Source organism: Paroedura picta, chromosome 2 (assembly GCF_049243985.1).
Source record: "Paroedura picta isolate Pp20150507F chromosome 2, Ppicta_v3.0, whole genome shotgun sequence".
In the NCBI taxonomy this organism is placed as follows: Eukaryota; Metazoa; Chordata; class Lepidosauria; order Squamata; family Gekkonidae; genus Paroedura; species Paroedura picta.
The window spans coordinates 5,848,455-5,860,989 of record NC_135370.1 but is presented as its reverse complement, the minus strand read 5'-3'; the positions used below and the strand labels follow the sequence as shown (position 1 = coordinate 5,860,989).

The 12,535-nt window shown below is 46.0% G+C and overlaps 1 protein-coding gene across 5 annotated transcripts in view; it reads right to left on the bottom strand.

Moving 5' to 3' along the window:
• Window positions 1-12,535, bottom strand: part of PIKFYVE (phosphoinositide kinase, FYVE-type zinc finger containing) — a 241,446-nt gene that overhangs the window by 20,697 nt on the left and 208,214 nt on the right. For 4 of the 5 annotated variants that reach the window (XM_077319274.1, XM_077319278.1, XM_077319276.1 and 1 more), the window contains 4 exons: window positions 8,955-9,119; window positions 6,633-6,692; window positions 3,431-3,607; window positions 623-726 (listed from right to left, as the gene is read on the bottom strand). In XM_077319274.1, coding sequence (XP_077175389.1) covers window positions 623-726; window positions 3,431-3,607; window positions 6,633-6,692; window positions 8,955-9,119 — 506 coding nt within the window. The remainder of the gene's footprint in view (window positions 1-622; window positions 727-3,430; window positions 3,608-6,632; window positions 6,693-8,954; window positions 9,120-12,535) is intronic. The other variant, XM_077319275.1, reaches the window with a different exon arrangement.

The window sequence follows — 12,535 nt, the reverse complement described above, 5'->3', positions numbered from 1 at the left end:
ACTACTCAGCTGTTTTTGTTGTTTTTGCAGGAAACAGAAAGCAAGGGTTTGAAGAGCTTCCAAGTTCCTGTAAAACTGAGTTTTCTATTCTATCCATGAACTGCATTATAAGTTCACAGCTGTAGACCCATCATGACGTTCGGTCCACAAAGCACGAACACAACAACATTCATGACAATTTTGCTTTGGGGTTCAGTTTGAAGTGGTTCAATTTCCAATCATCAAATCGAATTAGCGTTCATCTATAATTTTAGAGCACTGGTCTCCAACCCTCATTGCCTGTGTTTGATCTACCAATGTGGGAATATAAGAGACAGTTTGTCAAGCTAGAGGTCAGCTGTGAAAAGGCAAATGGGATTGTTATTCATTCTGTTCAGGGACATGAGATGAAGCATTTACTAGAGAGAGCCTCTGAAGTACAGAGCTAAGGAAGGTCAGATGTGGAGATCAGGGAGGGGCACCTCTACGAAATACAACTCCAAAATAACATATTGTCATGAGCCAGGCATGGCCCATAATAATTTTACTTAAAAATGCATTCCTTGTATATTTGAAAGAGGAACAAAGCATTCTTAAAAACAGGAGCAATGAAGAGCAGCCAAAATAATTCTGCAAGCCCTACCTTGTGCTGTACAGCATTAGTAATATACGTGAAGTAGTGTGGGGCGAAGTCTAGAAAAGACTGGACCTCCAGGCGGGGCATCTGCTTCAAGATGAAACGGTCATCTGAAGAACAAGAATTAAAATATTGTATGAAAATCATAGAATCATAGAGTTGGAAGGGGCCATACGCAGGATCAGCCCAAAGCATCCTAAAGCATCCAAGAAAAGTGTGTATCCAACCTATGGTCCCCACCTCCTTCACCTCATCCACCAACTCTTGCATACAGGCCATCTAGTCCCACCCCCTGCTCAACGCAGGATCAGCCCTAAGCATCCAAAAGCAGTGGTCCCCAACCCCTGGTCCGGGGACCGGTGCTGGTCCGCAGATCAGTTGGTACCGGTCCGTTACTCCTCCTCGTCCTCCTTCCTGGTTGCTGTCTCGGGTGCTGCCCTGCCACTCTGCCACCGGCTTACCTTTGGTGCTCTCCGTTGGCCGCCATGGCTGGGGCTCCCCCTTGGCATGGCACTGCGCAGCTGCTGCTGGCAGAGCCCCCCAGCGGATGGTGGGAAAGCAAGTGGAGCAGGGACTCAGGCGGTGGCGACATCGCTCAGCAAAAAGACTCCCCCCCCCCCGCGCCGGGCCTCAGTAAAATTGTCAAGCGTTGACCGGTCCCCGGTGATAAAATGGTTGGGGACCACTGTCCTAAAGCATCCAAGATTAAGTGTGTATCCAACCTTTGCTTGAAGACTTTCAGTGAGGGGGAGCTCACCACCTCCTTAGGCAGTCTATTCCACTGCTGAACTACTCTGACTGTGAATTTTTTTTCCTGATATCTAGCCTATATTGTTGTACTTGTAGTTTAAACCCATTACTGCGTGTCCTCTCCTCTGCAGCCAACGGAAACAGCATCCTGCCCTCCTCCAAATGACACCCTTTCAAATACTTAAAGAGGGCTATCATGTCCCCTCTCAATCTCCTTTTCTCCAGGCTGAACATTCCCAAGTCTCTCAACCTATCTTCATAGGGCTTGGTCCCTTGGCCCCAGATCATCCTCGTCGCTCTCCTCTGTACCCTTTCAATTTTATCTACATCCTTCTCGAAGTGAGGCCTCCAGAACTGCACACAGTACTCCAGGTGTGGTCTGACCAGTGCCGTATACAATGGGACTATGACATCTTGTGATTTTGATATGATGCCCCTGTTGATATAGCCCAAAATGGCGTTTGCCTTTTTTACCGCTGCATCACACTGTCTGCTCATGTTTAGTTTACAATCCACAAGTACCCCAAGGTCTCGTTCACAAACAGTGTTACCTAGAAGCGTATCCCCCATCTAGTAGGCATGCTTTTCATTTTTCTGATCCAGATGCAGAACTTTACACTTATCTTTATTAAATTGCATCTTGTTCTCATTTGCCCATTTTTCCATTGTTTTCAGATCTCGTTGAACTCTCTATCTTCCGGAGTATTTGCCAGTCCTCCCAATTTGGTGTCATCTGCAAACTTGGTGAGTAGTCCCTCCACCCCCTCATCTAGATTAATAAATATGTTAAAAAGTACCGGACCGAGCACCGAGCCCTGAGCTACCCCGCTACTCACCTCCCTCCAGTCTGACGAAACACCATTGACAACAACTCTTTGAATGCGGTTCTGTAACCAATTCCCTATCCACCTAACTATCTGAAAATCCAGATTGCAGTCCTTCAATTTATCCATCAGAACATCATGGGGAACCTTATCAAAAGCTTTACTAAAATCCAAGTAAACAACTTCAACCGAATTTCCCCGATCCAGCAAACCTGTCACTTGGTCAAAAAAGGAAACCAGGTTGGTCTGACAGGACCTGTTGGAGACAAACCCATGCTGACTTCCTTGGATCACCAAATTGTCCTCCAGATGTTTGCAGATCGCTCCCTTTAATATCTGCTCCATTATCTTCCCCACAACAGAGGTCAGACTCACTGGTCTGTAGTTTCCCAGGTCATCCTTCCTCCCTTTTTTGAAGATTGGAATAACGTTTGCTCTCTTCCAGTACTCCGGGACGTCTCCAGTCCTTAAAGAGGTCCTGAAGATGATGGACAAGGGTTCTGCAAGTTCTCCAGAAAGTTCTTTGAGCACTCTCGGGTGCATTTCATCCGGCCCAGGAAGTGTCACCGTCTAACAGTAGCACAAGCCTAACTTTTAGCCCTTGGTGCAAGAATGAAAAAGTGGGTGGATCTAAATATATTCAAGGTGCCGAGAGCACTCTACTGCATGAAAAACCCTGTGCCAACACCAATACAGAGGATGTACGGCATATAGCTTACCTTCTGCGTATTTTCACATTGCTTATTTCAAGGGTCCCTAAGGTGGTGCCCACAGGAGCCATGGCACCCACCAAGTGCTTTTAGAAAGTGAGAAGGGCCAGAAAGGCAAGGCTTTTGACTGGCTATTAGAGATTTTTTTAAAAATATTGCTTAGGGCAGCAGCTGCTACCTCACTGCAAGGATAACTCCTATGTTACTGGAGGTAAATTGCGGCAGTCATTTTGTACCTAGCTCCCCCTCCTGCAGCAGCCATTTTGTGGCTGCATTAAGGACGGTGCATCAGAATTCCAAAGGGGCCCACAGGTTCAAAAAAATTGGGTTTAATGTATCATGTTAAATACTTGTGCTGCTTTTTAGACTTCTGGCTACTTCACGACCACTACAATCCTAATAATCCCACTGCATAATTTTTTGAATGTCCCATCCTGTTGATTGTAGGGACTCACTTGGTGTAATCTGCCTTGAGTCCCTAATGAGAAAGGTGGACTGTGTATAAAGTAACAAATAAGTCAAAATGTTACCTTCCGTTACATAAAAAGCAGCTCCCGATTTGCCTCCTCGGGCTTGCCAGGGCAAAGAGTGAGAGAGAGAACGGATGAAATCCTCCTCACTGCTCCCAAGGATCACTTCACGCATTTTATGGAACTCTCCTGCGTAGTAAATCCGGCAGTAGAATTTGGCATTGGCATCGGAGAATTCTGCAAAGGAAAGAGAAAGCCCTTCATCAATAAAGGCAGTGCATGGGTCAGAGTTGGTGCTTCATGGGCAGACAACGGTAGTTTCTTCTTGCTAATTCCACCAGAGATATGTTCTCCTTGAGATGTTTCCCTTCATAAAGACCCTATCTGTAACATCAAACATGAAAAAAGGATCACACACTTTTTCTGTGCACACAACACACATTAAATGAATAACAACCCTACCGCTTGACTGAACAGCACAGGGATTCCAAACCAGGGTTCCAGGGAACACTAGGGTTCTGCAAGAGCTCCCCAGGAGCTGAGTGGCCTTTCTCAGAAGTCCAGATGGCCACTGACATCACTAGATGTCACTGGAGCCCACTTCCCCTGTTGCTTCACAGATCTAGTCTCTTTCTCCATAATGAAAACAGTAAATGATTAACTCATTGGCTGAAAACAGTAAATGATCGACTCATCTTACTTCCACGCCAAATCTCTGAATGGGCATGGCACCACTTCCAGGGTTCATCAAAGCCTTAAAAGTATTTAAGGGGTTCCTCCATGGTCAATAGGTTGAAAAAGGCTAGAAGAGTATCACCTTGCCAGTGAAATTCTGTGCCTATGCAGATAGTCCCCAAATGACAGATTGTAAGCAAAGACATACAAATCTGGAGGGAGGAGAGGAGATGGGTGGGGGGATAGTTCAAGTGCCCTGCTGGAAAAATGGGTCTCAAACACTTGCCCTCCCCCCAGTAGACTTCTGAAGCCAGTTTATAGGCACCTGCTGAGAAAGAAAGCAAGAATCAGCAACTGGCTTCCACAACAAGACACCATCTACTGTTACAAATCATGGTCTAGAATCCTAGAATTGGATGGGATCATACAGGCCACCTAGTCCAACCTCCTGCTCAATGCAGGATCTGCCTCAAGCATCCAGGATAAGGAGCTACTGCTTGAAGACTGCCAGTGATGGGGAACTCACCACTTCCTTAGGCAGCCGATGTCACTGCTGAACTACTTTTTAAATTCCCCCCCTGATATTTAGCTGGTACTGTTCTATATATAGTTTAAAGTCATTACTGTGGGTCCTAACCTCTGCTGGCAAAATGAACTGCTCCCTGTCCTCCTTCAAGTGAGAACCTTTCAAATACTTCAAGAGAACCATCATGTCCCCTCTCAGCCTCCTCTCCAGGCTAAACATTCCCAAGCCTTTCCTCATATGGTTTCTTCTGACCAAGAGAGCCCTTCTTGGTTTGGATACAGTTCATAGAATCATAGAGTTGGAAGGGGCCATGCAGGCCATCTAGTCCAGGATCAGCCCTAAGCATCCTAAAGCATCCAAGAAGTGTATCCAACCTTTGCTTGAAGACTGCCAGTGAGGGGGAGCTCACCACCTCCTTAGTTCACATGGCAAAGGCAGGCAGGCTCATTTTCATTATGGTGACAACTGCAAGACCCTCTTTTCCTTGTTTCAGACTTGCAGTACCAGCCATTAAGACAGGATCTACTGAGAATGTAATTTGATGAGCAAGTTAATTACAATTTTCTGGAGTTTTTTTTTTTAAGAAAAAAAAACTTGCTTCTCAACAAATCAGTATAAAAGGTCTTTATGTTCCCATGCCTCTACATAAGAAGATCTGTATAAAGGCTTGCAGGGGTTTGGTGCTAATGGAAAGAGCCATCAAGTCTCAGCTGACGTACAGTGACCCAGCAGGGTTCTTAAAGCAAGAGATGTTCAGAGGTAGTACCACTGCTTTTCTCTGCATAGTGATCCTGGACTTCCATGGTGGTCTCCCTTCCAAGTGCTATCCAGGGCCTTAGCTTCTGAGATCTAACCAGATGGAGATAGTCTGGGTCATCCAGGGCAGGGCAGGTGTTTAGTGCCTTTCTGCTTTAAAGCAGACTGACTTCTTGGGTACACAGAGAGTAAGGAAGTACACAGAGAGTAAGGAAGTCCTCAGACATGCAACTTTCTGACCTGCCTGGCTGACAATTTCATTTATCAAATGGTAGATGAACCGACAAGAGGTTCAGCCATACTGGACTTAATACTGACCAACAGGCAAGAGTTGGTGGATGAGGTGAAGGAGGTGGGGACCCTAGGGGGAAGTGACCATGTCCTCATAGAATTCCTTTTGAGATGGGGAGCCAAGGAAGCTTGTAGCCAGACATGGATGTTGGATTTTCTTAGGGCAAACTTTAATAAACTCAGAGACATGATGAGTGTCATACCATGGACGAGAATGCTGGAAGGGAAGGGAGAATGTGAAGGGTCGGCGCTACTCAAACAAGAGCTATTGCATGCTCAATCAATGACTATCCCAAAAAGACAAAAAGACTGCAGGAGCTCTAAGAAGCCTATTTGGATGAACAGAGAACTTCAAGAGGAACTAAGAAAGAAAAGGGAAACGTTCAGGAAATAGAGGCAAGGACCGAACTCTAAAGAAGAGTACCTACAGGTTACTAGGCACTGTAGATCAATTATCAGAAAGGCCAAAGCTGAGAGTGAGCTAAGATTGGCCAGGGAAGCCCACTGTAACAAGATTTTTCAGTTATGTGAGGAGCAAACGTAAAGTAAAGGAGGTAATAGGCCCACTGTTGGGTCCGTCTTTAAGTATTTGAAAGGTTGTCATTTGGAGGAGGGCAGGATTCTGTTCCCATTGGCTGCAGAGGAAAGGACACGCAGTAATGGGTTTAAACTTCAAGTACGACGATATAGGCTAGATATCAGGAAAAATTTTTTCACAGTCAGAGTAGTTCAGCAGTGGAATAGGCTGCCTAAGGAGCTCCCCCTCACTGGCAGTCTTCAAGCAAATGTTGGATACACACTTTTCTTGGATGCTTTGGGCTGATCCTGCATAGAACAGGGGGTTGGACAAGATGGCCTGTATGGCCCCTTCCAACTCTATGATTCTAAGTCCCATTCAATGGGAGGCTACCCTTATTGGTTCATTCCATTTGTGGACTGCCATCATTGCTGACACTGTGTTGGATGGGAGTCATTTTCGTCTTCAGGCAGGTCCCCTATCTGACTCCTACTTACGGAGCTCGACATGTGGATTGGCCAGCTGTTTCTTCTGCACATCACTTCCGTCTGCTTCATCTGAAGGAGTAAAAGAAAACGTTGGTTTTCACTGTCCAAAGGAGTCTCAGTGGCTTACAATAGCCTTCCCTTCCTATATCCACAACAGACACCCTGGGAGATAGGTGAGGCTGTGAGAGCCCTGGCAGGATTGCTTGGTCACAACAGCTCTAATAGGAGTGTGACTGGCCCAAGGTCGCCTAGCTGGCTGCATGTGGAAACCTGGATTGCCAAATTAGAAGTCACTACTTTTAACCACTACACCATGCTGGCTCTCAAAAAGATTTTGGGTGCCTTGCCCTAAGGAACATACACAAAACTCTTCCCCACCTACTGAAGACCTGTTCTTTTCAAGCAAAAGGCTCAGCTGTGATCGTTTTCTGAATGCTGAACTGTTAAAAGCAGCAAACATCCCAAAACACAGTTAACAAAACAGGAGAAACCCAAGTCAGTTGGCTCATTGGTGCAAACCTCTCTCACGCATGGTGGTGCCTCCAAAACTTGATACTGCAGAGAGGCTGATGAGGACATGCAGACTGCTTGCTGGAAGTCCAGGCACCAGTTGACTATGCAGCCTTTCTCTGGACAATATTAGAGGACACAGTAAAGTTTATTGTCTGTGGCCAAAGGCCATTACAATCTGACACATACAACCAGAAAGAGTTTTATTAAACTATCTTCCTGAACTGAAAGGAGAATGTTTATCCAAGCTCCTCTATGAATTTCACTAAAGTTTGGAAAAATAAGAAACCACCCAATTTGAAGACTTGGGGCAGGAGAGAAATATATATTCATATTAAATTGTCATTATATCAGAAAAACAAAAGATTTTGAGAGTATCTGGGGACCCACTTTGTTAAGAATGGAGACCATGTTGAATGCATTAGATTTTGATGATAGAAACTAGGGTTGGAATTGATGTTAAATATGCTTTTACATCATTATTTTATTTTTATAAATGTTGTAATCTTGTATGAATTGATGATGATGTTAGCCATTCAGTTGAGTCTTGGCGTTTCTATGGCTCAATTGTCACCAGAATTTTTGATCTTGCACCGTTTCTTTTAGTTGCACAACGTTCTGGCAGGTTTCCATTTTGATCGTATCTAACCACCGTGTTCTTTGTTGACCTGGTTTCCTTTTTCCCCTGACCAATCCTAGCATAATTGCCTTCCCCACTGAGAAATCTGTGTGGAACTTGAGAACAAATAAATTTGGCAGGAGACAAAACCTCAGGTAGTTTCTCGATGGCAGCTGTTGTTCCAAAAGTAATGTTGTAATGATATGGCCAAGGTATGGATCACCTATTTCTATCACCTATCCAAGTATGGATCACCTATTTCTTATTATGATGTAGATCAGTGGTTCTCAACCTGGGGGTCCAACAACCCTTTCACAGGGGTCACGGCAGGGTGAGCAACTTGGCCACGGTTGCTGCTCCTCTGCAGGCGCTTGTGCTCGGCCGCCAGCCATTCCAGCAGTGCAGTCTTCTGCCAGGCACTCCAGGTGGCAGCGCAGCTCAGTGGGACAAAAGGCAGAACTAAACTGAGAAACCCCGGGGGGGGGGGAACAATCTATGTACAATCCTGAACCATGGATCTTCACACCATTGGTCAGTTCCAGTTTAATCTCTGTGAAAGAACACTTGCATAATTTTATGGTTGGGGGTCACCACAACAGGAGGAACTGGATTAAAGGGTTACAGCATTAGGAAGGTTGAGAACCACTAATGTAGATGGAATACTGTTTTTAATAACAAAAAATTTGATGCAATGTGGTTATGGGCTCTATGTAGAGAGGACAAGATAACACATTGTGTGAGAGGTCCTGTGGAAATGAAGCTTCGCAGATACAAATATGCAAAGCCAGCAATATTTGGGAATTGTGTCCAGCTAGCAAGGTACCAAAGACCATGGTTTGAAACCAAATGGAAGTCAAGGCTATTCTGAGGTTGTGGGAGGAGATATTAACCAGATAGGAGGCTCTAACTATCCTAGCTACTGGGCACGCATTTTAGCTAAGTTATTCACCCAGGTAAATACCACAGGTGTTTTCCTGGCCTCAGGATGGAAACTGAGTATTGTTGTTCTAGTGTTTAAAAGAGGAAGTAGAGTGGATCCTCAGAACTATCGTTCCATAAGTTTGCTGGACATAGCTGCCAAACTGTATATATTTGGAGAGAATGAGAGGAGCTTTCTGTGAGCATCTGCTTCACTGCTGAAGGAGGATTCTGAGCGGTCATGTAACCTGGAGGCCTGGTCCCCTCCAACAATGCAAACTTACCTGGAGCATCTGCTCCTTGGTTCTCTGCCCCTTCTTTGCCTGTCTGCCCAACGTGGTAGTAGGCGCTGTCTGCTCCACGCAAAGTCTCCTTTTTCTGGGCGGAGAGATCGGGGCTTTTCCCTCCAGTTCCACGGAAGAAGGACAGCACCCCGTACGGCTTCTTTGCTACAAGCAAAGCAAGGAGGGGAATGGTTGGCATTGGTCAATCAGTCTGCCTTTATCCAATTAAATCCATTTAGCAAAAAAACACCATTGGAAACTGCCTGAGGTTTTGACTCCTGCCAAATTTATTTGTTCTCGAGTTCCACACAGATTTCTCTATCAGTTGGAACCGTTCTGATGCTACAGACATCTGGCGCTTTTCCCCTTGGTTTTTCTTATTTCTTGAAATGTTAAAACTTTATTAATTTGGCAAAACAAAAAGCCATCAAAACAGAATGGGTGGCTTAAGATGTTGTTACTGGTGTGGATTTTTTAAAGTAAGAACTCTACAGAGTCAGAGGACTAAATCACTGTAATAAAATCAGAGTCCAGTTGCACCTTTAAGACCAACGAAGATTTATTCAGAGCGTGGCTTTCGAATGAAAGCACTCTCGAAAGCTCACGCTCTGAATAAATCTTTGTTGGTCTTAAAGGTGCAAATGGACTCTGATTTTATTGTGCTACTTAAGACCAACACGGCTGCCCATTTGAATCTATCCCACTACAAAATACTGTCCTTGACCAATGGAAAAAGTATCTTTTGGGCACTCTATCCATCTCAATGGCAGCTGTTCTTCCAAAAGTAATGTGGTGATCCTGAAGTGCCCTGAGCATTAGGGATGGAAGTCTGACATACCTATGAACATCAATGCACACATTCCCTATGGCAATAGAAATGGACAAGAGTCCAGTGGCACCTTAAATACTAACAAGATTTGTGGCAGGTGAAGAGCTTTTGTGAGTCCCCACTCACGTCTTCAGATCTGACTCACGAAAGCTCAACCCCTGCAACAAATGTTATTATTATGAATTAGATTTATAAACTAATATGCTCAGGGTGGTATACAACTTTTAAAAATTCTCCATAAACTGATAAAACAGTAAAACAATACAAATCATAACACTGTAACCCTGAGTGCCCCAGTTCTCTTGCCTCTTAGGCCTTCCATTCTCTTTAGGCCATCTATGCCAGTATACTCTGGAGGGAGTACATTTTGTTAGGCTTTAAGGGGCTACTGGACTCTTTTCTATGGCTACAGACCCATCTTGATGCATCCCCATAGGGCAGGCCTCTTCTTTGGGGGTTCCCCACTTTCCATCCTGCAGTTACGGCCTAGTTCTTGCCACTCCAGTGAAAAGGTGGCTGCTGGGTAACACTTGAGATGGCTAATAAGAGTGCTCTTGGCTGGATGTACTCTTAGACAAAAGCCTGACATAAGAGGAGCCCTGTTGGATCAGACCAGTGGTCCAGCAGCATCCTGTCTTACACAATGGCCAGCCAGTCATTCTGGAGGGCCAACAGGCCACAGAGGCTGAGGTCTTCCCCAGCATAGCCTCCTGGCACTGGAATTCAGAGGTTTACTGCCTCTGAATGGGGAGGTTCCCTCTAGCCACCATGGCTGGCAGCCGCTGAGAACCATGAGGGGATCCTGGGAGAATCTAGGTTGTCAGTCCATCTTCCCAACATGCTACCTTTTCATATAGAAGAGTCTGGGTGAAAGTCCAACACAGTGCCTGAAATGGCACAGGGTGGCCACAGATTGATTCCTGCAGTACTAAATAGGATCCATTCCTGGTTGTCTCCCTCTCTTCTGTAAACAAGACATCTCTCAGAATGTAACAGAGCAAACCACTTCTGTTATTGCAACAAGCTCCTGTATCTTGCCTTCTACTCCCCTCCCCAGCACTGAGGTCATCAGACCAAAACCTGCTTAGGATTCCCAGATCAAAAGCGGTGTGATTGGCCTTGAACAGGGCCTTTTTGGCCTTGGCCCGGTCTGGTAGAACACTCTGCCAAAAAAGATCAGGACCTGCAAGATAGAGCTCCTTGCCAGGCCTATGGAACAAGAAGTAGTGCTGGCCTCACTGCTGGAATGGAAGATCTGCACCCCCCAGAAAGATATGTGATCCCCCCCAGTACCTCCCAATGGGGCTGATGGCATATATAAATGTTTTAATGATTATACTGTTTTTTAATTTAATAACTAGCCTTCAAGCTCGTTGTATCCAGGAATGCAACGGGTGCTAGTGGGGTGCGCCTCGAGAGGGGGCAGCTGGCAGTGGACCTACCGTAGTTGCGGTGGGCATTACGGGTCGTCGGTCGGTCGGAGGGTGTGTGGCGTCCGAGCAGGGCATTATGGTGGCGAACGTCCCAGTAGCTGGTTGGGCTGCCGCGCACTGGGCGAAGCGGCAGCCCCACTGGTGGGTGGGCCAACAGCCGCAATGCTGGCTGGGCCGCCATGGCTCCTTGTGAGCGGGCTGATCAGGGGCGAAGCACAGAGCCGCGAGAGCCTCTCCTCGGCTAGCCAGTGTCTGGCTGTGAGGTGGGCAGAACACCTCTCAGACGGCTTCTGGAAGTGAGTGCTCCAGGGGCCAGCCGAATCCGGGTGCGTCCATACAGGCAGAAGCGCAGGCCAGACACCTAGAGGTATCCCAGTCAGCACTCTGCCCAGAGTGGCTTTTCACAAATATTAAGGCAAAAAATTGTTAAGATAATTATGTGTTTGAAGAATATGTTTGGCAGGAACCTGGGGAGATTCATCAGGAGAGCTTTAAACTGAAGCCACTAGGGGAAGGAGACGATCAACATGGGGAGTGTAAGGAAGGAAAACGATCGGAGGCAGCCCAACCGGCAAGGCCAGCTCATAGGGAACTAAAAGTAAAAGGATTCAGATGTCTTTATACTAATGCCTGAAGCATGGGCAATAAGAAGGAAGAGCTGGAATTTCTCATGCTGATGGAAAGGTATGATCTAGTAGGCATCACATAAACTTGGTGGAATGATTGTCATGACTGGAATGTAATAGTGGATGGATATGAACTGTTCAGAAAAAACAGAATAGATCGAAGAGGTGGAGGAGTGGCACTGTATGTGAGGAAAGGGCTTACCTGTCAGGAAATTCCAGTGAAGGAGAGCATATCTACAGAGGAAAGCATCTGGGAGAAAATAAGCGAGGGGAAAACAAACAGTGTAGTGGTTGGTGTCTGCTACCGACTGCCTGACCAACGAGAGGATGTGGATGCAGCACTTTGTGAGCAGCTTGAGAAAATATCCAAGCGGCAGGACCTTGTCATCATGGGTGACTTCAATTTCCCAGATGTGTGCTGGGAAACAAACTCTGCAAAGCGTCCTCAGTCATCCAAGTTTCTGACCTGCCTGGCTGACAATTTCATTTATCAAATGGTAGATGAACCCACAAGAGGTTCAGCCATACTGGACTTAATACTGACCAACAGGCAAGAGTTGGTGGATGAGTTGAAGGAGGTGGGGACCCTAGGGGAAAGTGACCATGTCCTCATAGAATTCCTTTTGAGATGGGGAGCCAAGGAAGCTTGTAGCCAGACACGGATGTTGGATTTTCGTAGGGCAAACTTTAATA